Raw genomic sequence first — 27512 nt, 5'->3', positions numbered from 1 at the left:
CGTTTCAATAGAGTTCAATAGGGTCGCGTCATATAAAAAAATATATCATATAACAAAAAAAAATTACGTGTGACATCATTAAATGTATAATTAAAATATAACTATCGTATTTCATGTGAACATGACTATTGCATAAATTTTCATCACTCATTTGATTATGTAAATCAGAATGTGGAACGGGATCATAATTCGTTAGATTCCAAAAATTGGCACATTTTAGATTGTTTAAGGTACGATGTAACATATAATGTGATTTAATGTAATAAAATTAGTATAAATTAAGTGGTTAAAGTAAGATTTTTATTATTAAATATTTATTCAGGCGTTTCCCATTGAGTTTAAATTTTAAAAATGAACTCTTAATTTATTTACTTTTGTGTGTGATACCGTGACTGTGTGATTGAAGAGCCCTTCTTTTTTACCGGGTCTCTACTTAACAAGTAAAGAAACCCAATATAAAGATATAAATTTATTAGGTCATCTTTCTTCATCAACGGTTAACCCCTGTGCTGTTGAGCAGCGTTGTTTCACCACCATGACCGAAAAACAAGCTAGCCAACTTTCTGGAATTATACTCGGTCTCGAACTTCCATTCAAATAGTCGTTCTCGAAATTCCACAGGGGTCGGTGTCAAAATTTCACAGGGGTCGATCAGGATTTTAACCCTACAATGATACTTATTATATTTTTTTCACAGGGGTCAGCCGACCCCCTACCATAAGGGTAGATCCGCCTCTGGGTTTAAGTATAGATAGAAGGAAAAGTCCTCTCAGGGTCGTGGACGGTCCCTGTTTTTATGGTTGGTTGTATATAAAAAGTTTACAGATTAATAAATAGTGACCAGAAAAATACATGATTTAATATCATGGTGAAATGTAACAAGCAAAAAGAGGGATGAATAAGATAAGTAGGTAAGTTGAGCACAATATTAAGCTAAAGTTTAACTTAAAGTTCAATCAAACCATCATTTGAGGATTTTTTTTATTTATTTATTATTTTTAGGCCAGTACACTTCCTAAATTTGGAGAGTCCCGTTGCTCCTACTCTGGCCAGACTATGTTATCTTAACCGGGCACACATTGGTTTCAGAAGTTGACTTGGACGTTCCCCCGAGAAACCATACCGTGGGCTGTCGGTTTTCAGTTGTTGTGCCACAAGAAGAGCATAACTCTCTGGCATAACATGCGACGAGACTAAAACTTGTGTGGGCTCGAGATTCTAGCTAGCAACCTCGCATTGTCTAACTTAAATTTTTCATTGTCATATTCCACCAAAAGTGACATACGTTTGGATCAAACTTGGATCTCCACTAGGTAACGCAAACCTCCTACCACTAAGCCACAAGCGGGAATTAGGTGGCTTTTGGGATTCCTTATTTTTACCTCCTTATGACTTATCTATAAGTCACAAGTCAAATCCTTGTGACTTATGAAACTTTTCCGCTCACATATTAAACAATCCCAAACTAAGGATGAGCGTTTTCGGTATTGGCACCGATTGTTACCGGTACCGAATCGGTACCAAGTTTTAAGTTTTCGGTATCGATACGGTACAAATATTTCCCGAATTTTGCACGAAATATCAAACCAAATATTTCGATACCAGTACCATCTACTTCGAATTTCAGGATCAGTGCCTTCGGTACCATCCCTATCCTAAACAACTTTTAAATTTGTTGATAAGTTATAAATTATAAGAAGGTAAAAATACGAAATCCCAAACACCCACTCAAACCATCACCATCATTTGAGTTGATCTGATTTGATATAAATATAATCAGTTGCTTAGGGTTTCTTCTTCTTCATCCATCCATCAATGGCTGCTCAATCTCTATCAGTACTCTCAATCTCACCGTCATCTTCCGCCTGCCGTAACAATTCATCGTTCCGTCCGTTCATTATCACCACCACCACTTCTTTCACCGGACTTCATCTCTCAATTCAGCCGTCAAACCGGCGTCAAACTTCCGTTAGGTTTCCGTACATCGTCGCGACGGTTGCGTCTACTCCTGCAGCTCCGTAAGTCTACGATTCGTTGTTTATGTTATTATGTGGATTTCATTTCATTTTGAGGTGGAAATTGTAATTGTTTAACCGGTGTAGGAGAAATCGGTTACTAACGGAACGTAGGTTAATAGTGTTAGTGTTAATAAGGTTAATACGGAACGTAGGAATTAGGTTATTATCGGTTAATTAACTTTGGTTGCACAGTGAGTGAGGGAGCAGTGGCGTAGCTAGGGGTGGCCCTGGCTCCCTCCGTTTTATCGCTCGGTGGTGTAAATTTATCCTTTTTCGACCGAAATTTTTTTATACATAGTGTAAATTTACCCGTTTTCGACTGAATTTTTGAGCCCGGCCCTTTCGTTTGTTCGTTCGGTAGTGTAAATTTATCTGTTTTCGGCCGAATTTTTTTATATATAGTGTAAAATTACCCGTTTCCGACCGATTTTGAGCCCATCCCCCTCTAGTTTATGAAATGTGTATATATATTGAGTCCGGCCCCTTCGACGTGTATGTCCAAGCTTCACCACTGTGAGGGAGGTTAGGATTTGTCACCGGTTATTGGCAACTGAAACGTAATTGGTGAATAACCGGTATATGAGAAACTGGTTACTAGTGTTAATGTTAATAAGGTTAGTTTCATTAGGTTATTGTTATTATCGGTGACACGGGTGAGGGATATTCCACTCAAAAGCAGGTTAGGAGTTGTAACTGGTTATTGACAACCAAATTGTAACTAGTTAATAACTGGTATAGGAGAAAGCAGTTACTACCGGAACGTAGGTTTAATAATGTTAGTGTTAATAAGGTTAATTTCATTAGATTATTATTGGTTAATTAACTTCGGTTACAAAGGCGAGGGAGGTTAGGAAATGTAACCGGTTATTGGCAACTGTATATAACTAGTATATGATGAATTGGTTACTAACGGAACATAGGTTAATGTCGTTAGTGCTAATAAGGTTGATTTCATTAGGTTATTATCGGTTAATTAACTTCGGGTTCACATGTGAGGGAGTCAGGGAGATTACGAAATGTAACCGGTTATTGACAACTGAAATGTAACTGGTTAATAACCGGTAACCAGTATAGGAGAAATGGGTTACTAGTGTTAGTGTTATTAAGGTTAGTTTCAATAGGTTATTATCGGTTAAGAGGATAATAACTGAACTGGTTACATTGGTGAGGGGTTTTTCACTTAAAAGTGTTAGGATCAAAGCGGCGCGCGGAAGCGAAACAGCACACACATGCACAACGATAAACACGCATAAACGAAAATATAAACGACACAAGAATTTAACGTGGTTCGGTCCCCGCGAGGGGACCTACGTCCACGGGCTGCAACTAGGTTTTCTTATTAGCTCAGAACAAAGATTACAATTACATGATGGGATATATATAATAAACATTATTAGGGTTAAACATAATTAAGAACCAAAACTGGGCCTCCTAATAAAACCGGCCCAAAGGCCTTCATAACCCAACAATCTCCCACTTGAAGGCCTTGCGATAAATTCCAGCCTGCCATCCAAGTAAATATAACAATCTCATTCATCCAGTAACTCTAGTAATCTTCAGTAATAGAAATCTACCAAGCCTCCAGTTCCAAGAACTAGCTAAAACTTCAACAAAAGAAGTTCTCCAAGCCTCCAGTTCTCTAGGAACAAACTAAGATTTCTACCAATCCACACCCTGGTTGCATCCGCCCTTCTCATCAGTTACCTGAAAGGCCTATTGAAGCTCCCGAGAACTCCAATCCGGTCATCCCAGACCCAGCCATGACAAAACTCGCCAATGACTCATCCTCAATCTTAACCGACCCTCACTTACTCACACAACCGGCTTCAAAGACTTCCAGAGGATAAACACTCTCCAAATCAGCAGACTATACCAGGAGAGATTTTCACATTCGGATTCCTGGTCCTCCGAACCCAACGTCCCTTTGGAAACAAACCTAGAACACACCTGCGTGCTCCCACTGTTACCAAAACCCCGAACATGTTCAGACCTCTGAATACGCTCAAGCTGACATCCTCGTGGCTCTAGGCTTCATGTCTGCAAACTGAAACCCCTTAGCTCTACCCGATTAAGCGAGCCAAGACCTTATAACTCGGAAGTTGGTTCACTTCTTCCGACGATACAAAAAAAAACTCGTATCTTCCAAAAGTCTTTAATTAAAAGATTCAACAATGCTTCATTGAAGTGAGTAACAAATAAAGCATACCATAATCTTGAACCCAAGAGTCGTCACCGCCTTCACTGAGTCCCAATGCATCAACCCCAGATACATTCTCAAAAGCAGAATTCCAAACCTTTCGACATCGACCCTTAAAATGTCTCACCTCTACGCAACCTACCAAGTCGACTATGCCCAGCTCCCACTGTTTCTGTTATCCCAACCCATGCCACACCAACACTCCATGAGATGAACCCCACTCGTACTATCCCGGCAAATAACTTTACCCAACACGAGATTATGAACCTCTCAAATGGTGTACCACTGATCACCACCAAACAAGATATAACTTCACAATTCCAAACGAACAAGAAGTAATAATCACAGTTTCGAACCAGCTAACAGGCAAACAGCTATAACAACAGTAGAACTTTCATAAAATCAAGCGGGTACCAAGGGTTCTATGACCGTACACACGATCAGTTAACTCAAACCCTAACCGAAAGATCATCCAAACGAGCAATAGTTTACATGACTTGCCACTAACCTCATTTTTTTTTTTTCACTTATGCCGTCACCAGCACACCCGCTGGTTCCATTTTCTCCAAGTTTATCCATCACCAGTACTATATCCAAGTTCACATGACAAACCAATCAACCAAAATCCATAACCGTCAACATTCCGATCATAACCACCTCGTCTTCAGTTATAACAATAACAAACGAGAACAAATCGAAAACAGTGAACAGACACAACAAGGGCACGGGCCTAAACTTGACGATTGTTCAACAGATGACTGCCAAATAAACCGATTTGCTCTTGCAATAACCGATAAATCAACTAACTGTAAATAAACTATATAAAGTTACCTCAGACTAATCTCTTGCAAACAAATCTGAACCCGAACCTAAATGGTCTTCACAAAACCCGGTTCCCTAATTTACGGTTGATAATAAATAGTCAAACCCTAACTCAGCCTGACAGCCACCAATCTTGACTGTCGATCACTGATGAACACGAACCAGAAATTAACCCTGCGATCTCCAAGAGTTATTCACGGTGACGGACCTACCCAACCCTAATCACCAAAAAACAGATTCGAACCAAAACCTTCTGCGAAATCGTTACCAGTGCAACGAACCGTGTGTCCAACAAGCCAAAGCTCTGATGCCACTTGTTAGGATCAAAGCGGCGCGCGGAAGCGAAACAGCACACACATGCACAACGATAAACACGCATAAACGAAAATATAAACGACACAAGAATTTAACGTGGTTCGGTCCCCGCGAGGGGACCTACGTCCACGGGCTGCAACTAGGTTTTCTTATTAGCTCAGAACAAAGATTACAATTACATGATGGGATATATATAATAAACATTATTAGGGTTAAACATAATTAAGAACCAAAACTGGGCCTCCTAATAAAACCGGCCCAAAGGCCTTCATAACCCAACAAAAAGCAGGTTAGGAACTGTAACTGGTTATTGGCGACCGAACTGTAATAGGTTAATGACTGGTATAGGAGAATTCGGTTACCAACAAAACATATAGGTTAGTAATGTTAGTGTTTTTAAAGTTAATTTCAATAGTTATTATTGGTTAAGAGGATAAAACTGAACCGAACCGGTTACAAAGGTGAGGGATTTTATACTCGAAAGCAGGTTAGGAACCGTAACCGGTTGCTGACATTCTGGCAACTGAACTGAAATCTGTTAAAATGGGTTATTATTGGTTAATCTAATAATCGAACCGAGCCGGCTACATATGTGAGGGATTTTTTCACTCGAAAGCAGGTTAGGAACTGTAACCGGTTACTGGTGACCAAAACGCAACCGGTATAGGTTGATGCGGTAAGTGTTACTAAAACTAATTTCAATAGGTTATTATCGGTTAATAACTGAACCGGACCGGTTACATAGGTGAGGGAATTTTCACTCAAAAGCAGGTTAGGAACTCTAACCAGTTATTGGCAACCAAACTGTAACCGCTTAATGACCGTATACGAGAAATCAGTTACTAACGGAACATAGGCTAATGTGGTTAGTGTTAATAAGATTAATTTCAATTTTTTTCAATAGGCTAAACAGGTTAATAACCAAACCAGACCAAACCGGTTACACAGCTGAGAGATTTTTCACACAAAAACCGGTTAGGAACCATTAACTATTTTTGGCAACAATCGCTTTTGATATTTTGACTAGTAACTGGTTATGGTTAGTAATCAATATTCCAAAAAACAGTTAACAGGTATTTGCACCTCTAATTCTGCTTACTATAAATTAACGACGTTTATTGTGCAATTTGGTTTGGATTTTGCAGGACACCTGAGAAGGCAACTCCTGAAACTAAAGCCAAGTAATTTCTTACTTTACTCAGTTGTTGTTCTGTTTTTAGTACAGTACTTATGCCTTGGACTGCAAACTAACACAAACAGTTAAACAAATGGATTTTCTTGTTTATGTTTGTTTGTTAACATTCTAAAAGAGCAGCTTATGAACATAAATGAATACTCGTAAACATACACACAGACCTAAATGAACACAAAAGGACAAATATAAAACATTAAGTATTCAGTAATGTCTAACAAACACATCTAGATTAATTGTTTAAAAGCACATGATATATCTAAGTTAGTTATTAAGACGTATCCAAAAGGGCAATCAGGGTTTTTATTTTTTTAGCATGGAAGCGGGAAATAGACATGGGTTCTTATTTACTTAACATGTTTATTAGTTTTCAAAAAACTATAAAGTTACATAGTTAAATGGTTTAAACGAACATTAACGGACAAACATAAATGAACGAAAATAAATGAGCGTTCATGAATGTAAATGAACGAACTCCCTGCCGACATGGGTTCTTATTTACTTAACATGTTAATTAATTTTCAAAAAACTATAAAGTTACATAGTTAAATGGTTTAAACGAACATTAACAGACAAACGTAAACGAACGAAAATAAATGAGCGTTCATGAATGTAAATGAACTAACTTCCTGCCGAACGGTTCACAAAATGTTTACTGAACGTTCAGTTCGTTTACAGGCCTACTTATGCACTTGCCATTTCTTTTTTTTTTTTGACAAAATCGATGTTCATTTTGCGAGTGTGTGAAGATGGTCGTCTAGATTCATAAAGTCGTTTGCCATGGGTGAATTGGAAGCTAGGAAGTTGAAGTATATGAACACTGGGACGGAGGCCCTGTTGATGGGCATATTGGTTGAGGGTTAGTCAGCTAATTTCTCTAATTATTAGCCTCGTTCCTGAATTGTATCTTGTTATAATGCTTCTGTGTAATCAGCTAGTTGATCAACCTGTCACTTAATAAGCTGAATCATATTAAGCTAGCAAGCCGCTATGAGCATTGACTTTGGACAATAAAACTATTAAGTATAATACATCTTAAGTATAATACATCAAAGTATTTGATTTTGACGACAAAACAATTCAAAAGATTACTTCTCAAGGTCAATGAGTCAAACCTATTAAAACCACTATGCTAAGAGATTCCCAACATATCATAAGATTCCCGTTCTTGAAAATCCACACTTTTCCAAACCCAGAAAACAGACGGAATTTTAGGATCCCTCCTCGGGGCAAATACTTTTATGCATACCTCTTCTGGTTGATCCATGCCATACTCTATTCTAGTAAGATGATACACACTAGCTAATAGTCCGCCCGGTGCTACATCATAGGCGCATTGGGAACGGAGATAATTGTAACCATATACATATAAAATGACAGCAATGGAATGCCAATCCCCGGGTTTTATTTGTAAAGTCTCTATTCCTTGGTAATCAAAGCCCAAAGATCTATGAATTAGCGCATGCTTAACTAGCCAAGCAGACAAATTACCCTGCATCTTTTTTATCTCTCCCGCATTTTTTTGTAGGTATAAGTATTTCAGATTTCCGATAAAATTTCTGAAGATTGAGCCACAACTTTTATTCTGTGCAAAGTAATCTTGTCTAATTTACTAATTCGTGGGAAGATACTGAACTTTTGTATTTGAAAAATGTTTCAGGAGGAATCTCTGAGGTAGATGGCGGTTGATAAAGGAATCCTTTATCATAATTTCCAGTATGAATACTATGCCCAACCTGAAACTTGTGATTGGTAGTAAAACACCGATTCTCTCGCTGAGACACAATTCTATCTGGATAGATTTCTCGAGATATTTTCTTACGAAGTTTTGTTATAGCATCTATAATTGCTTCTGGTTTAGGTGGACAGCCCGGCAAATAGACATCTACAGGAATTAGCTTATCGACTCCACGAACAGTACTATACTAATCAGTACTGAACATCCCCCCTGTAATTGTACATGCTCCCATAGCAATAACATATTTTGGTTCAGGCATTTGCTCGTACAATCTCACTAAGGAAGGGGCCATTTTCATTGTTACTGTTCCGGCTGTTAAAATAAGGTCCGCTTGTCTAGGGCTCGATCATACTTAATAGTTTTATTGTCCAAAGTGGACACTAATAAGGTAACAGATGGTTAAACTTCATATGAATTCTGCCTTAAGATTAAGCTTTTTAATGTCCTAGAAAGTGGAGACATAAGTTGCCGTTTTTGACATACAAATATACAATTATGCAGTTTTAGCTGACACGTAAATGATATTATACTTAGAAAGCTGTGTGTTTTCTATGACAATCTTTCATCATGAACCCGCACATCAGAGAAAAAGAATGGTTATAGTTACATTTAATCTTTATAATAGATACAGCTCAGTGTTTTAGCTGACACGTAAATGATATTATACTTAGAAAGCTGTGTGTTTTCTATTACAATCTTTCATCATGAACCCGCACATCAGAGAAAAAGAATGGTTATAGTTACATTTAATCTTTATAATAGATACAGCTCAGTGTTTTAGCTGACACGTAAATGATATTATACTTAGAAAGCTGTGTGTTTTCTATGACAATCTTTCATCATGAAACCGCACATCAGAGAAAAAGAATGGTTATAGTTACATTTAATCTTTATAATAGATACAGCTCAATGTTTGGTTGAAATATTTTATTCAAATTGCTGCCTTTATTGGTTACACGTGTCTTTAACTCTTTATTGCCACGCCATTTTGTAGACTTGGGTTCATATTATTGCTGCAACAAGTAGGAATTTTGTGTTTTTCTTTAACCATCTTTTGATTTTTACTCAATTTGCAGGAACTAGTTTGGCTGCAAAGTTATTAAGAGAAAGTGGTGTAACACTTTTTAAAGTGAGAAGAAACTGTAAAGTTACTTGGAAAATCAGACATGTATATTTTTAGCCCCGAGCATCCCTCTTTGACTAACGCAGCTCAGAAGGTCATTGATTGGGCAATCAGTGAGAAACTAAAGTCAGGTAATCACTTTCGTATCCTTGTAAATAGCATTCTTAATAATTACTCTCACGTGCCGTTTTTCTTGCAGTACTTTATATCTAGTATGCATTATGTACAAATCATAATACACACACACACATGTATTGATGGAATGTGTAGGTGCAAATATGCAATATATAATTTTAACTCACTTGTGAGAAAAAGGCCTTCCGTCTAGTGGCGGATATAGGATTTGCTTCCAGAGGCGGACCCAATGCTTTATCATGGGGGTCGTTTGCACCCCTTGAGTTTTTTTTAGTGTCTATACATTAAAATTTATATACGTGTGGGCCCTCGGGTGGGCAAAAGTGAAATTGCCCTAATTTACTTTATTTTACTAATTTCTTGAAAATAACGTTAAAAGTGGCGGAAGGTTAATCAGGAATCATGTGGTGGCGTTGGTGGCCGAAGACAAGGGTACAAGCACCAATCAGTCTGTGTGCCAATGGTTGAGTGTTATGTGCCTTATGTCCAAGGCTTGATGCAAAACTACTATCGAGCCAGGGTCTCACCGGAGCAGCCTCTCTAATCCTACGGGGTAGAGGCAGTGGCGGACCCAGGATTTTTTGACAATGGGGTCCCATTATTTTCGGTGTTCAAAATTTTTGAGCTGGCCGGTATTTGGGTCGGGTCGGGTCAGGTCGGGTTGAGAAACATAATAGAAAACAATATCATTACAATAAAACACAAAATACGATGTCATTCGAAACGGTAAAATTCAATATCATTACAATAAAACACACAAAATACCCCATCTTCAAACCCATTCCCCATTCTTTTCAATGATTCTTGCATAATTAACCCTAAAATTCAAGTTTTTAACATAACAAAGTCATAATCTAACAATAATAATATATAACATACAATAACCAATCTAAATCTTTTAGCCCTAGAATTACCGGAGAGTTAAGGCAAAATCAGAAAGGAACGACGATGGAGGAGGGCCGAGAGGGTGGCTGTTGGCGGAGAAGCATGACGGCAACAGGGGGTGGGCTGGTGGCGGTCCGGCAGAGTCTTGAGGAGATGAGGCTTGAGCAGTTCTGTTTCTGGCCTGATCTTATAAACTTATATAACCCTAATCACTATATTGACTATTTGACTAATAAATAAAAAAAATGGAAAAAAAGAGTGAAACCGTTGTAGCTGAGACATTCCGCACATAAAACCGGGGGTTTTCCCACTGGAGTAGATGTGTAACATGTTTATGGGGTCCAAATGATAATTTATATGAGGTCCTTCAAATATTTTCTATATCGCTTCTAAAGAAATTTTAAAAAACATTGGTGTCCCGGGACCCCGACGGCCACTATGTAGGTCCGCCCCTGGGTAGAGGTAAGGTTGTCTACATCTTACCACCCTCAGACCCCTACCGTAGCTTTGCTATTGGTGGGATTTACTGAGTACGATAATGATGATGACATTAAAATTCCGACAATCCGACCGCACCCCAAGAAAATTAACACCGGCCCATGAATTTTTAAAACTGACCCTAAAAAAAAATTTCCCGGGCCCCGCCTCTGTTTGCCCTCCATTGGGGGCAAAAATGGGTCAGGTTAGAACGGGTTAGAATATATTGGCTCGGAATGGGTCAAGTTCCATTAATATGTAGAAAATTCTCCGGATCATGACACGACTTCAAGCTCATATCTCTTGACCAATAATAAATATTTTTAATCATAAAATACGTTTGGAGTGTCAAAGGTTCTAAGCTCATATGTCTTGACCAAAAGATGCAAATTGGTACATTCACTAAGTTTCCCAATATTTCAGTCACTAAACCACTAACAGTAAACAACTAAATTCTCAACTGATGGAATTATAATTTAGAGTGCTTTTATTTTACGTCTTTTAAAAGAATTTCAAACTACTGAGGGACCCAATAAATTTCCAACAAAATTACCAATACAATTTGTTTTTGAGTGAGTGCCTCCGGATTTCTAGTTACTAAAAGTGTGATTTCTTGTTTGTACTATTTATAGGAGAATACGGAGAAGTGACGACATCTCATTTGCTTCTAGGAATTTGGGCACAGAAGGAATCTGCCGGTCATAAATTAATGGCAATGCTTGGTTTTGATGATGATAAAGCTAAAGAGCTTGCGAAATCTGTAAGTTTATAGATGTAGTTAGGGGTGTGCGTGGTGCGGTGCTGGGTTAAAACCAAACCGAAAACCAAAAATATGGTTTTTCAATTTTTTGAAACCGTTTGGTTTTGGTTCGGTTTCAGTTTTTTCCATTTGAGCTTGAAAACTTTAGTCCGAAATTGTTACATATTTATTAAATTATTATAAGTTACTTAAAATAAAACATAAAAAAATAAAAATTTAGGAATTCGGTTTGGTTCGGGTTTTTTGATTATTATTACATGCAAAACCAAAATAGATCCGTTAGTTAGGATTTTACAAAAAGTAAAACCAAAATGTCAGTTTTTGTTTCAATTCGATTTCTTGCACACCCCTAGATATAGTTATACAAATAGGCATATTGCTTGTTAAAATAATCAAATCATATATTATTATTATATATTCAGATGGACAAGGAAATCATTTTGAGCTTCAAAAAGGGAGTTTAAAGAACCTTATATAATGTTTCTGCTTCATCCATTTACAAATTACAAGATGGATCAAAGTTGAGAATTTGTAATATTTTAAGAGCCCAAAATCTGCAAAGTCCTATACAAGAGGCCCAGTGATCTTGAACATGATAGGTATGTCTTTTCTTGGTGCAATTTTATTAGTTTGTATTTTGTAATTGTAAAATTTTAAAAAAGAAGTCAAAAAGGATCATCATTCATTTGGTTAGAATAAAAGCCATCTTTTTTTTTATTAATTTAATGATTGAAGTTTGTTACTACATTATTTCAAACTTGAATGATGATAGTAAAAGACATTTGGCCGGCTCTCGGGTCAACCGGTCTGGACCACCATTGTGTATTTGGTTTGCAATTATGTCGGTTGGCCATTTTTAGAGTGCATTCTGATGAAACGCATACGAGTCAAATAAGTGATTTTAATTAGATGTGAATAAGTCACATTCACCTTTAAATTGGAACAGTTGAGCCACTTATTCTGTACTGTTTAACCCAAGTGGTTGTCAATTTACATTCCATCAAGTGCCACATGCACTAGACTAGTGTACCCACCTTAGCGTCGGTCGGTCGGGTCAGTCAACAGGTTTTTATAATAAGGCCATTCGTTGTGGACTTTACCGCCCTACTATACCGCGCAACGAGAATTAAAGCGGGGGCGCCAAACTGGGAAGCGCTAACCAAGGCCGGCTATGAGGCAGGGCCGGGTGGTCAACCGGCCCGGGCCGAAACCCCAATAGGCCCGAATTTTTATTTTTTTGGAAACTATATATATCTTTTGAAAAAAAAAGTACTTTTAATATTTAAACCCAATTACTCAACTAATTTAACCCAAATTTTTTCACCTTCGGCTCAAAATTCACGATTCTCGAAGACGGCCCTTACTCAATCAGGCATTCTTTTTTTTTTCTTTCAATTTTTTCTTTTATTTATTTAAAAGTTAAAAGTGTTAAACCACACAGAGCTTGTTAAAGAATGAGTTAGTTAAAGCCCATTGTCACCGTGGCCGGGCATTATGCAATATTTTGTTATAGTTAAGAGGCAAATAAACCGGTTAACCGAACCGACCCAAAAACCGAACCGAAACCGAACCGGTTTGAAACTGATTATGTAAAAACCGGTTTGGAACCGGTTAACCGAACCGACCCAAATACCGAACCGGTTTGGAACCGATTGAAACCGGAGGTTTGGAACCAGTTTGTAATTTTCGTTACCCAAACCGGTTAAGAAACCGGTTTCAACTCGAGCCGAAACCGATCATAAACCGGTTTGACTTTTGTTGAATACCGAAACCGGTGTTGAGTTTTAAACTGGTTTGTGCACCTCTAGTTATAGATAAGTATCAGGCCTAATGACGTATCAACTTAATAAAGTGTTATTATAGTTAAGCATCAATTGTAAAGTGTAGGAGGCATGAGGGTGCACGTGCACAGGGTGGGCATGAAGTTATCGTTAGCTAGAATTGTGTGTTGAGTGTTTGGGACCATCTGTTTTTTAAGGGAGTGTCTGAACACACACACACACACCCCTTGAGCCGACCATCACAGTGACCAACTAATGATGCATTGTCTCTTACTTTCCTCATGCCTTAAACCTTCTAATCTTAAACTAATCGCACTACACATTCAAATTGTGTAAAGTTTTCAGTTGGACTAGTGGGAGCAGCAGGGAGCTATAACATTTTACTTTTTGACAAAAATTTAGAGGTGTTTGGAATTGACGACTTATAACTTTTGGATATTAATAAGTTGCTTGTGATTGCGTTTTACGTGAGAGAGAAAAGTTAACAAGTTACACTTATTAGGAGGTAAAATAAGAAATTCCAAACATACCCTTACTAATTGAAAATCATACCATAAATACATTGATGTCAACTGAATGCGTTTGGGTATTTTCAGCCTCATACCCGTCTTTGTCAGGTACCCATATTCATTAACTATTACTATTAGAATTCGTAGGTTTCCCCACAAATATCAAACATCTTTATTTTTTAGCAATCTCGAGAACCTCTTACTAAGGAATCACAAGTCACAAGATCTAACCAGTGAGATATGATAAAATTACAGCTTGTGTCGGTCATGTGTCCTGTCATTTGGGCTAAAAGCGAAAAAAACCAGTGAAAGTTGCATTTAAAGTTTAAAACCAAGAGTCTTGCTAGAGGGATTCAAATGTTTACCACTACATTGCCACCACTTTTTTGTCACCTGAAACTCGATCTCAAAATATCAAATACTAACAATTTGTTTAATTTCGAATATTTTAATACCAAGTTTCTAACAACTTCAACATGTTCAAAACATTTAGCATAATTTTTGTAATATCATATCGGGAATATCTCATAGAATAGTAACCAACTTTCAAAAGTGTTCCAATTAGATCACTCATTCATATTTTTCTCAAATCGGGTCACTAAATCTTCAAATCGAGTCTCACTGATTTTTTTGTGCGCTAAGAAAGAAATGGAGGATAAGATATGGGTGTCGAAATTTGCAATATATGTAATATTTTTAAAAAATAAAAAAACGTTAATTATATTAAAATTCAAAAATAAAAAATAAAATCCACATCGCCACTCAACGTCAACATAAAAAAAAGTTAAAAAGATTTCCTACGTGAAACAAAAAAGAAAAACGCTAAAAAAACATATTAAAACCTTTAATTTAATAAAATATGAAAGTTGAGTGACCTAATTGGAACACTTTTTAAAGTTGAGTGACCTAATTGGAACACTTTTGAAACTTGATTACCATTCTATGAAATTGCCCCCTATCTCATATATAGTGTATTAACATATTCGGTTTCAATACAAGTAAACAAGGTTGGCTTTGATAATTAAGCTGGGAATCACCTAATACCTTATCATACTTGAACCCGCAAATAAAGTTATAGCTAGTCACATGCGTCTTTATAACCTTATACCCAATTCGGTATATACTTTTGCTTTTCAATTTTCTCATATTCGAACTCATATCCATATATGTTAACACAAAACTCTCATTTGTGCAACCTTGGATCCAAACTATTTGACACACGTGTCATTCATATACCAAAGTTATATGTTTAGGTACAATGTCTATTCCTATGAAAGAAACCTTACACGTATCAAATATCCTTTGACGCATTTGTTTACCTAAACATGGGACCAAGCCAATGTTAACCACATCTTGGTCAACCTCCATGTCATCTTCTACTAATTGAGTTTAATGCTACCCCACCATAATTTGAAGACATATATATGATCATATATCCATGTTTGTGTGTGCTCATTTGACCCTTTTCTTATTTTTTTTTAATTTTTATTTTATTTACTTAAAGTTAAGGACACAATGTCAAAATTTCCAAACATGAAATGTAATGCTTTTTTTTTTCTTTTTCAATGATCATGATGAAGATGGAAATTGGTTATCACATCACTTTATACAACTTTTAAATATTTGCTAAGAAATTTAAGGAAAGATAATGTGAGGTGACAAGAGTTTTATCGTTTGATTATTAATATATCTGTTAGACGGAATTTAAATAACAAAACTCGCTGACAATCCAAAAGTATTGAAATTTCAATACTTAGATACATAACATGATCTATAATCAACGACAAAACAATTATTATAAAAAAAGTTAAATAACTAAATTAACAATAAAAACTTCATAATTCGACAATGGGCGTAGCTTGTCCCATGGACTGAGTGATTCGTGTTAATCACCGTGTTTTTTTTTCTCATTTCCTTTCATTTCTCTTTGCTGTGTTGTTTTGTGAGTATATAAACAATAACGTATCAATTCACATGACTTATGTGATACATTATCGATGCTAGGTTTTCTTAACTATACTAGTTAATGTTTTAACTCAAGATCTTTGGTTCTATGATGAGAACACCCAAGTTATAATGCAACCTAGTCATCAATTTGGTATTTTAGTTCTATAATGGGACGGAAAATAGTGTAGACACATGAAAAAGCCTTTTTCCTCGGCATGTTATGTTTTCGGTTTTGTTGTTTTCTATTTGTTTGTAACATTTGTATGATCCATGATACAGACGTGCATTTTGCTTTTTGACATTGGTGATAATATCTTTCTCAAGTAAACACACAATAATTTAAAGACTATAATGTGTAGGCTGTAGCAAATCAATTAATGCATAATTCAATATACCAACCTGTAATCATTTATATAAAGAAAATGAAAGCTACCGTGAGTCCTGGCAGAGTGGGTTAAATGCATAGAATGCTCGAAAGCTACCATGCGCTGTGGCCAGAAGTTGGTTGGTATCGGTTCGACCAAAAACTTGATGTGCGAAAGCGGTCTATTAAAATCTAACATAACTTAAACACTCTAGTTTTAAATTTATAAATCTAGACTCTCCTAATGCTAGACTAATAGACAGGCAAGTGTATCTATCGACTGTAATAAAGCCTAAAAAAGTCCGGATGTCGAACACACAGGACACTAGCGACACATAAACTAGACTCTGACTAATAACTTAAATAAATAGATTTAACTGATTTGTTATGGTAAAAGTTTTGTGACAAAAGTTTCATTATCAAAATTGATGTGCCAAAAAATAAAATTTGTGAAGCTAAAGTTGAAAATTTGAAAAGTATACATATGAAACTTATGTGACAAAAGTCAAATGAAGGACTAAGTTTATAATTAAAACTAAAGTTTATAATTAAAACGGAGAGACCCAAAAAAAAACAATGTTTGATAGTTATGTGATAAAATTTTTAATAGCTAATAATCACATTACATAACATTGGTTTGACTAATTATGTCATATAGATTAATCTAGAAAATGAAGGATATTATCTTCTATGATAATGAAACGATGGTAATGGGATGATGACATAATTCAAATATCATGAGTAAATATAGGCATAACATGAGACACGTCATGGATGTTATTTGTGTGCAACCATTGGTGAGTGGTGGACACAATTGGATATCATTTTTAAACTATGAACTTCCATTACATTTTTATAAACTTTTGGTTAGATCATAATGAATATTTGAAATCCATCATTCCAAATAGTTATAGTTTAGTAGCAACAAACATAAGTAATAAAAATTGAAGCTTTTAAAAAATCTAAATTGATGAAATAGGTGCGAAATAAATGGGTCAAGAAGGTGCGTTAATACCGGCCATTGGAAATCGACGGATTTTATAAAATAAAAGTAAACATTTAACTATTTAAAACCAAAAATTAATCTTATGACATTTCAACTATTTGATTGTTTAAATTATATAACTATTTCAACCTCTCACACTATCTTTATTAATTTTTAGAGTTAAGTTTAGAGTTATTTAAGTCATTTTACACATAAGAACTATTTATGTAAATGAGTAACACCGTTTAATTAATATCATTATGTGTAAATTGACTTCAATAACCCCAATAGAAAAACTTACTAGAGTTGGTGTTAGAGGAGTGGTTACAAAATTCAAACGTCAGGGATTGAAATGTCAAAATATATATTTTTTAAGACTAAAAGCTATAAATCCTAAAAAAACATGGGACAAATAGCAATTTAATCATTTCTTATATAGAATGTTGCTTTTGCTTTTGCTAGTCAAAGTAGCTAATATATCAAAAAATTAAGACTAAAATTTGTTTAAAAAAAAAACTTTTTTTAAAGAAAAAACTTAAAAATATATCTAGGCATGTCTTACCAAATTTTTCCTTTTTTTTTCTTAATTAAAAAAAGGATTTTAAGTGGATTCATAGTTGTGAAATCAAGAAAAGGAGGCAAATTTGAGTCTCCAAGAGTGGTTTGAAGCTTCTTCTTGTCGATTAATTCAATTTAGTTTAATTGAGATCTTACAAAATCCCATTGCCTACGCCTCCTTTCACCTTTTTCAACCACTTGTGGCTTGTTTCCAAATGCAAGCCTTCTACTTATTTACTACTAATATTATATAACTATTTTTAACTTGGTCAAAAGAATATATAACTACAACAAAATACAATGAGAATGTTAAATTATTATGAAACATCCAAATCAAATTATATCATTTTTCTATATAAAGTTTGTATTCATAGTTTACACATGTATTAGGAGAGTTCATAATATATTACACAATACATGAGTGTAAATTCGAAACTAGAAGTCAATATATTACACCTAAGAAGATCATCAGTTTAGTTAATCTAATAAAACTCTTGACTTTGTCGTTGATCGTGATTCATGTATCTTGATCCAATGTAGGTTCTTTAGTTTATCATATCACCCTTTTATTCTATTTTTGTATCAGGTCTCTTTATATTAAAATTTGATATCTTCATCGAACAAATAGCTTTTGACTGTAGTCAACCTTACATAATTGGCGAGTATATCCAATGTTCAATTTACAAGATTAAATCATTTGGTGGGATGCAAAGTTACCATGCCTTTTATGCAATAGTGACATAAATATATTTCTCTTAAAGGCTATAATTTTCATTTCTATTTGTTACTTGTATGTTTTATTGATATACCACAATAACTCTAGCTATCGTAAGTAGTAAAATTCATTGTCGCATAAGTAGCGACCTTAAGGGTTAGCCCAATGTGTGAACTTAGTGATAAACCACGCATTGGGGCAAAAATAATAATTTCTCTTTACAGTTTTTAACTTCCTCCTTAACAAGTAATAGCGTGTTAATATACCTTAATGGTGGGATTGAATCTAAATGCTTTTCTTATTTCACTTAATTTTTTTCCTTTGGCACCTTTTACATGATACAATCTAATTTTTAATTGACTAAGATACTACACAAGAGATAGGATTACATATTTTTTTCTAAGTATGAAACTTTTTATACAAAAAGAAAGATCGAATACCTTTAAGTTTGTATTTATTTATTTATTTAAAGGCCAATGATATTATAAAAGGAAAAGAGGGACAACTTACAAGACGTAAGAAGTCCAACAACAAGAAAAATACATGTTAGAAGGCGAAAACATAAACCACGCTATAATGGGAAATTCACGAAACTAAACTTGTATATATTTAAATTCAATTTACATAAGCATTAGATACAATCATACAAATACTACGTTTCATAAGAATGTAATAAATATATACTATTGTATGTGTGTTTGATATTAACCTTTGGTCCCATCAAGTAGTCCACTAGCGTGAAGGTGTGTAAATTACATGAATGATTGACAAAAGATATGATTCATGCCTTTTACTTTGTGTTTCTATGTTCCTGAGTCAAACCACTATTACAAATAATAAGCCGTAAGATAGTAAATAAATAAGTAATACCAACACTAACAATAATAACAATGCAACCAAAATTAAATATTAACATTTAACACATATCATGTCAAACTTTACAACAAACATAAAAGCAAATTATTAATTAGGTATACAAAATGAAATGCTTCTACATACATTTTGTTATAGGGATATGCGTAGTGAGCGTGAATGCCTGGCACTAAATCCGTCACTCATCTCAGCTTACCTGACACTAAAGACTGCTACGTGTTCACCAACAGAAGGCACTAAGGGTGTCTCCGTCAAGCCCTTAACAGGGTAACGTGGAAGGTGAGACGCGTCCACCACTTAATCAATCACCAATTTTATTTAGTTTTCTTTTTTATTACTCTTTATTTAACCACTATACAACCTTCTGAAAAGGTAGTTTAATTAAAGTTTCACTGCCTATGACCAACGTGACAGTCACATGATACTTTAACAAACCATTTTTTTAACAGCGTTTGGAAGTACTTCCAATATCCGAGTGAGCCTTTCGGAGATGGGATGTCAAGTTGTCAACTGTCCATATGAATTTTGACTCTCCATATCTGACTCATCTAGGAACACCGTCAAATACGAAACCCACAATTGTAAGAAAACCCATTGAGTCAGATTCTGAACATGAAACAATAAGATCTCAAATAATAACCATCGTTCACATGCCATTACACCATACAACCTTTTACAAATCTTTTTGACATTAACCATTACATATAATCTAACAAATAACAAATAAATTGCAATAATTTTATATTAATTCTATAGATACGTTTTATGTTGTCACATGTGCCTTTCATTTTACCGACATGTTGCCAATGAATTGGGGGGCAATTTTGGCAAGTGGTAAAAGATTAATGTAAAGTTTTAAGGTTATATTATTCAAGGGTACCATGATCTTAACAGCCCCTTTACTTTAATTATTTTGTCTATGTTAACCCCCATCTTTGATAAATGATGATCCCCACGCACACTCTCACAAGTTACACTTTTACTACATTGTACTTTATTCTTTGATTTTATACATATATTTTATAGAAACAAATCCAACAAAAGGTATAAAGGACCCAACAAATCACAATTGGAATTTAAATGAAGTCATTTGGATGTTGTCATAACATTAACATTGCTTACTATTCATTGGGCAATTAGCATACCTATGAGGATATGACCACTAGAAGTGTTGTGAAAACAGAATCAAACAGATCAGCCAGATCGTTTAAAATGAAACCACTAATTGTGTCGTTTGACTTGTTTCAATTAGAAGCTTAAATAGTGAATACGAATAAACTAGTTAATTTTTGTGAACCCAAAAAAACTGGTGAACATTAGGGTGGTGGGAGTGATTTCACCGCCCTGAACATCTCGTTTCAGGCCCAATTCAGGCGGGGTGGTGTTCTAAGTAGCACGAGAAAGGGTACGGGATCATGAAATGAGGACGTTATGGGTACGAGAAACGGCAAAAATCAAAAATCCAAGATACGGGTACGGCCCACAAAATATTAAAAAAATCAAAAATAGATTTAAACAAAGTCTAAAAAACATAATATAGAAAAAAAATACAATATGGAGATCTGCTCACGATTTTGAGATTATAGAGTATGAGAAGATATATCATATAATATGGACGGTTTGTTTGATTTTTTTTTCTGCCGTCAAACTAAACTCAAACGTCTCATATTATAATTAGTTTATAAACCTATTTTAGAAATTTGAAAAATTAATCAAAAAGCCCTAAAATTTCAAGGAAACGTTCCAGAAACTTCTGCGACGCCGTACGCAGGCCCGGAAACTGTAACATCCCCAAAATTTTGATCCAAATTTGACAACTTAGGAAAGTTGAAAGATCAAAAATAATCTCAAGATAAGTAATAGGAAAATATTAAATAAGAAAATATAATAAAAATAAGGAAATAAAAAGATTTCCTAAGTTAAGTATTCTTATATGAAAGAAAATAATAAAACTTCATCCCACATTGGAAGATATAAGAAAGTGGAAGCATTCCACCAAGGTTTAAATAAAGGAAATGGAATCCATCCCACATTGGAAGTGGTAAAGAAATGGAAGCTCTTTATAAGAGATAGAATTTCCATAATTATATTCTTTTATGAATATCATGCCCCAAGTGGTCCTAACGAAGGGTGCGCCCGACGCGTACGGGCTTGGACGAGGACGATGGCGATGGCGAAGGGCGTTGGGCGCAATGTGGCGCTTTGACGGCGCACGTTCGCATCGCCAAGAGCCGCCTTAGTATTTTTGGACAACGAGAATTAGACCTGAAACGACAAGCTACAAAATATGAAGGACTAAAAGTGAAAAATATTATCCAGGGACCCATCGCGCTACGCGATGAGTCCAAAGAGACGGCCATCGCGGTACGCGATGGGCTGTGATGACACATCACACACGTGTCACACTCTAGTGACACGTGGCAGCAGGGCATGACACGTGGCAGACGTGTCAGGCCACGTGTCAACAAGTGGCGGGCATGCAGAAAGGTACTCGTCGCGGTACGCGACGGTGTTGAAAAAGGAACCCATCGCGTACCGCGATGGGATCCAAAATCAGCTATAAATAGGAGGGGGTCCGGCTCATTTCATACACACCACAACCAAAACTCTCTCTACCTCGGTTTGCGTGCCGAACATCGTTTTGCGTGCCACCGACCCAACAATCATTACCTCGTAATCCGTGCCACCCGGCGTTTCCTCGAAGAGCGTGCCACCGAAAAAGTTACCCGACATTCCGTCTCGAAGTTCGTGCACAACACTGACAACCGAACATTGCTTCGATTTGCGTGCCAAGAAGAGTTGATCAAGAACGCCTCGAGAAACGTGCGCATAGAGTAGAAGTTCTGCCCGTATAAACTTAGGAATATCTAACTCCGAATACTCATGCGAGGTAAGGGGTTCTGCCTAAGTTATTATTTTATTATTATAAATGGCTTAGACCATAGTCGAGGGTATAGCCCGAACCTTGATTACAATTAAGAATAATATAACTTTTCTTAAGCAAAGATTATAGTATTTCTTTAATATTAAGAAATATAATATTCAAAGAGTATAGTTAAATAATGTTTCTTCTTGAAGAAGAAACTCAGTATAGACATTTCTTCCTGAAGAAGAAACGTAGCATAGAATCGATAAAATAAAGAAGATGACTAAAGGTCCAAATGTTTTATAAACAAATGATTTTATCAAGGTTGAAGTTATACCAAAATAGACTAAAGGTCTAAAGCTAGATCGCTGATCTAGTTATTTATACAAATGTTATTCTCGTACTCTAGGTCCGAGATAACAAAACAAGAAGAAGAGAACAGAAAACAGGAATCAGTATCAGAAACTGATTATAAACTGAAAAGGTGAATACGCCCTAAACCTTTTATAATGAGTCTGAATGTTTGCATAGGATTTACGAATCCTTAAAAGCTTTGTGTACAATAATAAGAAACGGACACTCCGATTAAGAGTATACATGTGTCTGGATCCAAACATACATGGTGACTCGGCATTTCTCCTAGGCCATGCATATCATCAACATGCCTCTGAAGGTCTACGGGACTGTTCAGAGAAATGATATTGTGTATATAATTAATTGTACATGGTACATAGGGTAATTTGATCCCAATGTAGTTGGGTGCCTAATGAGTAGTCACAAATGTATTATTGTTGGTTTCACAAAGGTATTGAAAAGATATTTTAGAGTCAGCGTTATTCACCAGCTTTGTGCTGACGTATTTTTCCACCCATGTTACATGGAAACAAGAAAGGTTAGAATATACAAGCAAGAAGGAATAGAAGATTGGAGTTATAGTCATTAAATGCTATCTGATGACTCAGATATTTTATTTCAAAATATTACAAAGAGTTATGTTTTCTAAAGAAATGTATTGTAAACGATGGACGGGTATTTAAACCCGACTTTTTAATAAGTTTTCAAAGTAATAATATTTTATTAAAGACTTTTGCTGAAATAAAACCCGCAACTCTGATTTATTTACAAAACAGGTACCAACTTGTGGTCACACGCCTAGGCCCTAAAGTGGGGTGTGACAGAAACTTATAACATCCTGTCCTTGATTTTCTCATTTCCATGCTTCCTAGGTGGTGTTCCCAATCAATTCATCTCCATCCCGGAAATTCCTACCTGATTATTCCTATATTTCGAGATAGTCATGCTGAGCCAGCTGGAGTGTTGTTCCCACTGCATCCCGAACCCATCTGGTGACTAGGGCTGTTCATGAGTCGAGCCCGAGTCGAGCCAGGGTGGTTTCGAGCTCGGGCTTGAAATTAAACGAGGCATCTAAGCTAAGGCTTTAGCTTAATTTTGAAGCTAAACGAGATTTAAATCGAGCCAACGAGCCGAGCTTGATTTCAAAAATGAGCCAACTCAACTCAGAATGTTTCAAATTAAGTTTTTTTAGCTAGTTTTATTCGAGCTTTTATCGAGCGAGCCACGATCCCGAGCTTCAAGCCTCGAGCTTTTTAAACAGCCCTGTTGGTGACCACTTCCTCCTCCCTTACGGAAACATTTGTATCATTAGTATTATTGACATTCAAAAATAATGATCACAATCTTTTTAAACACTTGGAAACTAACTAATTAAGACATTCAAAAACTAGCTAGACAAAACTGGCAATAAGTAAAAGTATAAAAGGTGAGAGTGTGTAGGGTGAATTATTTTGTGTAGGTTTTTATGGGCATGAATAATGATGATGAATCATGAATACTGTTTTGGGAAGGTGATCGCTAAAAGCCAACTTCAATACCAATTGGCTGGTTGGTTAAATTACAAGCCTCTCCCACATTTTAAGGGAGATCTAACAGTAACTTTAAGGGCCAATATATATCTTTTTAGAATATTAAATTAGTGGAATATATCGTGCGTTCTGGCGGTTTAGTTCTGAACATCGAATCGCAGATAAAAAAAACACGTCATGATGTATATTCTAAAATCACGAAAACGTTATTTGTAAAAATGAATGTTAATAAAACGTAAGTGATCGAAACTTAGATAAATAACTTCTTGCAACAGTTATTCAGAAAATTGTTGTAAAAATGAACGTCATGAAACATGGAAACAGTTATTCAGAAAATTGTTGTAAAAATGAACGTCATGAAACATGGAAGCGTATATAAAGAGAGAAGAAATAAAGTATATTATGCTTGACCCGACTAGATATCCAATAAAATTTACATTTTAGATTTTTAATTAAAATTAATATAAACAAGTAAATAAATCTAGTACCGGTAAGTAATCACCATCACCATCACCATCACCATCACCATCACCATCACCATCACCATCATCAAACTAATTTAAAATTTATAATTCAGAACCAAATACACTTAACTAAATTTTGCTAATAGACAAAAAAAATTACATTGAAACAAAACAAATCTCATGAATACAAATGAAATCACCGTTTATCATTAAATTAAATAATAATTATTAATTAACAATTTATTAATATACTCTTTATCACCCCAAGTCAAAAAATGACAACCAAGAGACACGAGGAAGTACATGAATAAAAAATATTAAAATCATTTAAAAAATGTTTAAAAATAGAAATGATTCTTTTGACTTGAAAAAGAATTAAATTGACCCCTCTCATTGCATGTGGCTTTCATACCCACACACAAGTTTAAATCTGAAAGGCAATATAATGCACATCCTCACACTTCACATGATAATCCAATATTATTCTCTTCTCTCAAATTAAATTCAATCACACACTTGAAACACTATTGCATTCATTTCATCAACCAACCAAAATTTAAACCAAACCAAACCAAACCAAACCCATTATTTAGTCTTCAAATATTTCATCAATACTCTTCTTTGTGTTACCATATATCTATCTAAAAACCAAAATATGGGCATTGAAACATGGCTCAACAACGTCAAGCATTCCATTACACATAGTTTCGATTCGGTTCATCCGGTTAAGCGATCTAGACTCGGCGTTTTGGCCTTCGAGGTCGCGGGTATCATGCCAAAACTCATCCACTTGTGGCAACTTCTCTCCGGAAAAAACATGACCCGTCTTCGCAACGAGTCGATATGTTTAGAAGGTGTCCGAAAAATTGTCTCGACCGACGACACGTTTCTCTTAAGCCTAGCGTGTGCGGAAATGGTCGAAAACCTCGTTGCCGTGTCGAAAGCAGTCGTTCGACTAAGTAAAAAGTGCGAAGACTCGCATTTGCGGTCCTTCGAGTCGGTACTCGATGGGTTCGCGAACACGGGTCGCGACCCGCATAATTGGGTTTTGGGCTGGAAGGAAATGGAGGCCCGGAATAAGAAGATGGACCGGTATGTCACGGCTACTTCCGCGCTTCATCAAGCGATCGACGAATTAACCCTGATCGAAAACAACTTAAAAAAAGTTGTGAATCACAAAATTAGTGATTACAATTTGAAGCAACAAAAGATGATTGATTTGCAACAAAAGTTACATTGGCAAAAACATCAGATTAAATGTTTAAAAGACAAGTCTCTATGGAATAAAAGTTGTGACACTGTCACATCTTTACTAGTAAAATCAATATTCACAATTCTTTCAAGAATTAAACTCATGTTTAATATTAATCATGGGTACCTTGCTTCATTGCCTAGAAGCCTTTCGGCTTCGGCCACGGTTTACCCGTCCGATCACGCTTTAAATTCGTTCAACTTCGTATCGGGTCCATTAGCCAAAAGTGCAAAACATCAAGAAAAAAACAATATGTCACACGGGTTTTTCGATATAAACTCGAAGATATTAAAACCGTCATCGACAACTTTAGGCGCGGCTGCACTCGCTCTACATTACGCTAATTTAATAATTGTCACGGAAAAAATGATAAGGTCACCTCAACTAGTTGGTGTAGACGCGCGTGACGATATTTATTCAATGTTACCTAGTAGCATTCGTGCCTCGTTAAGGTCACGTTTAAAAGGGATCGGGTTTTCAGCTAGTGATCCGGTTCTAGCTAACGAGTGGAAGGCGGCTTTAGGGAAAATATTAGGGTGGTTGTCACCATTGGCTCATAATATGATGAAATGGCAAAGTGAAAGAAGTTTTGAGCATCAAAAACTGATGCCGAAAACGGGTGTTCTCTTGTTGCAAACATTATTCTTTGCGGATCAAGAGAAGACCGAGGCCGCGATAACCGAGCTCTTGGTTGGGTTGAATTACATTTGGAGATTTGAAAGAGAAATGAATGCTAAAGCCTTGTTAAGTTGTAACAATTTCAAAAGTGTGCAGAAGAATATCAGTTAAGAAAAAATGATATTGTGTGTGTGTGTGTGTTTTTTTTGTTATTAAATTCATTTTGGATGATATAGATTAATTAGTATGTAGACTAATCTGAGCTGAACCAAATCCAAATTCAGATCATGAAAGATTTGTGTTTTGGCTCACTAACATGATGATGATCTGTATATTAGAATACTTGGTGTTTTGTAAACGTTTGTTATAATTTTAATATAGTATATGTATTATTATATTATGTAGTTTTGTCGTTTTGATACTTTTAGGTGTTTAGTTAGAGCATTCTCAACCCATTCTCTAAAATTGTTAAACCCATATAATTTAGGGTGAATATTAAGAAAACCATCAAAATCACCTCTCCAATCCATTCCCTATTATATGGATGAGTTATATGGCAACTAAAGTAAAACCCTAAATATAGTGACTCAATTTTGATCCATACCATATAATATATCACATATCCTCCAATCATCATTTACTATATAACAAGACAAAAGAGAAAAAAATAATAAAGAATTATTTTATGGATATGAATAGGGAATAGAATGTGAAAGAATTTTGAAACTAGATAAATTTATGGAATTATGTTTTTTAGCTAAATTATAAGGAAAAATATATAGAATGGGCTGTGAATGCTCTTAGCAGTCACATGACTCATCAACCCGGATGCTTTCACACGGATCTACATAATAATAATAATAATAAGTTATATTGGCTTTTATTAATTTAAATTATTGTATTTTGGTTATTACCGGTTTCAATTAACAAATCAGTTGCTGACGATTTTAATTCTTAATGTATTTATTCATAACGCCGTTAGTTATATGTCGTCGGAAAAAAATTTTTTGCCGGAAAAGTCACATTTTTTGCTGG

General features: G+C 35.5%; 1 protein-coding gene and 1 pseudogene across 2 annotated transcripts; both read left to right on the top strand.

Moving 5' to 3' along the window:
- The first annotated feature begins 1789 nt into the window (after window positions 1-1789).
- On the top strand, window positions 1790-12223 carry LOC143627032 (ATP-dependent Clp protease ATP-binding subunit CLPT1, chloroplastic-like; annotated as a pseudogene). The gene is made up of 6 exons (XR_013152529.1): window positions 1790-2018; window positions 6498-6533; window positions 7294-7403; window positions 9359-9536; window positions 11535-11662; window positions 12085-12223. The product of XR_013152529.1 is annotated as an ATP-dependent Clp protease ATP-binding subunit CLPT1, chloroplastic-like (transcript).
- Window positions 12224-25046: 12823 nt separating this feature from the next.
- On the top strand, window positions 25047-26656 carry LOC143627031 (protein PSK SIMULATOR 1-like). The gene has a single exon (XM_077096934.1). It carries the CDS (start codon window positions 25263-25265, stop codon window positions 26646-26648), a length of 1386 nt encoding a protein of 461 aa, XP_076953049.1. The 5' UTR covers window positions 25047-25262; the 3' UTR covers window positions 26649-26656.
- The last annotated feature ends 856 nt before the right edge of the window (window positions 26657-27512 follow it).

Source organism: Bidens hawaiensis, unplaced genomic scaffold, assembly GCF_021521415.1.
Source record: "Bidens hawaiensis isolate Kalapana, Puna unplaced genomic scaffold, B.hawaiensis_p1.1 tig00004595_1, whole genome shotgun sequence".
NCBI classification, from domain to species: domain Eukaryota; kingdom Viridiplantae; phylum Streptophyta; class Magnoliopsida; order Asterales; family Asteraceae; genus Bidens; species Bidens hawaiensis.
Note: the sequence above shows the minus strand (reverse complement) of the source record. Positions and strands in the feature narration are given on the sequence as shown.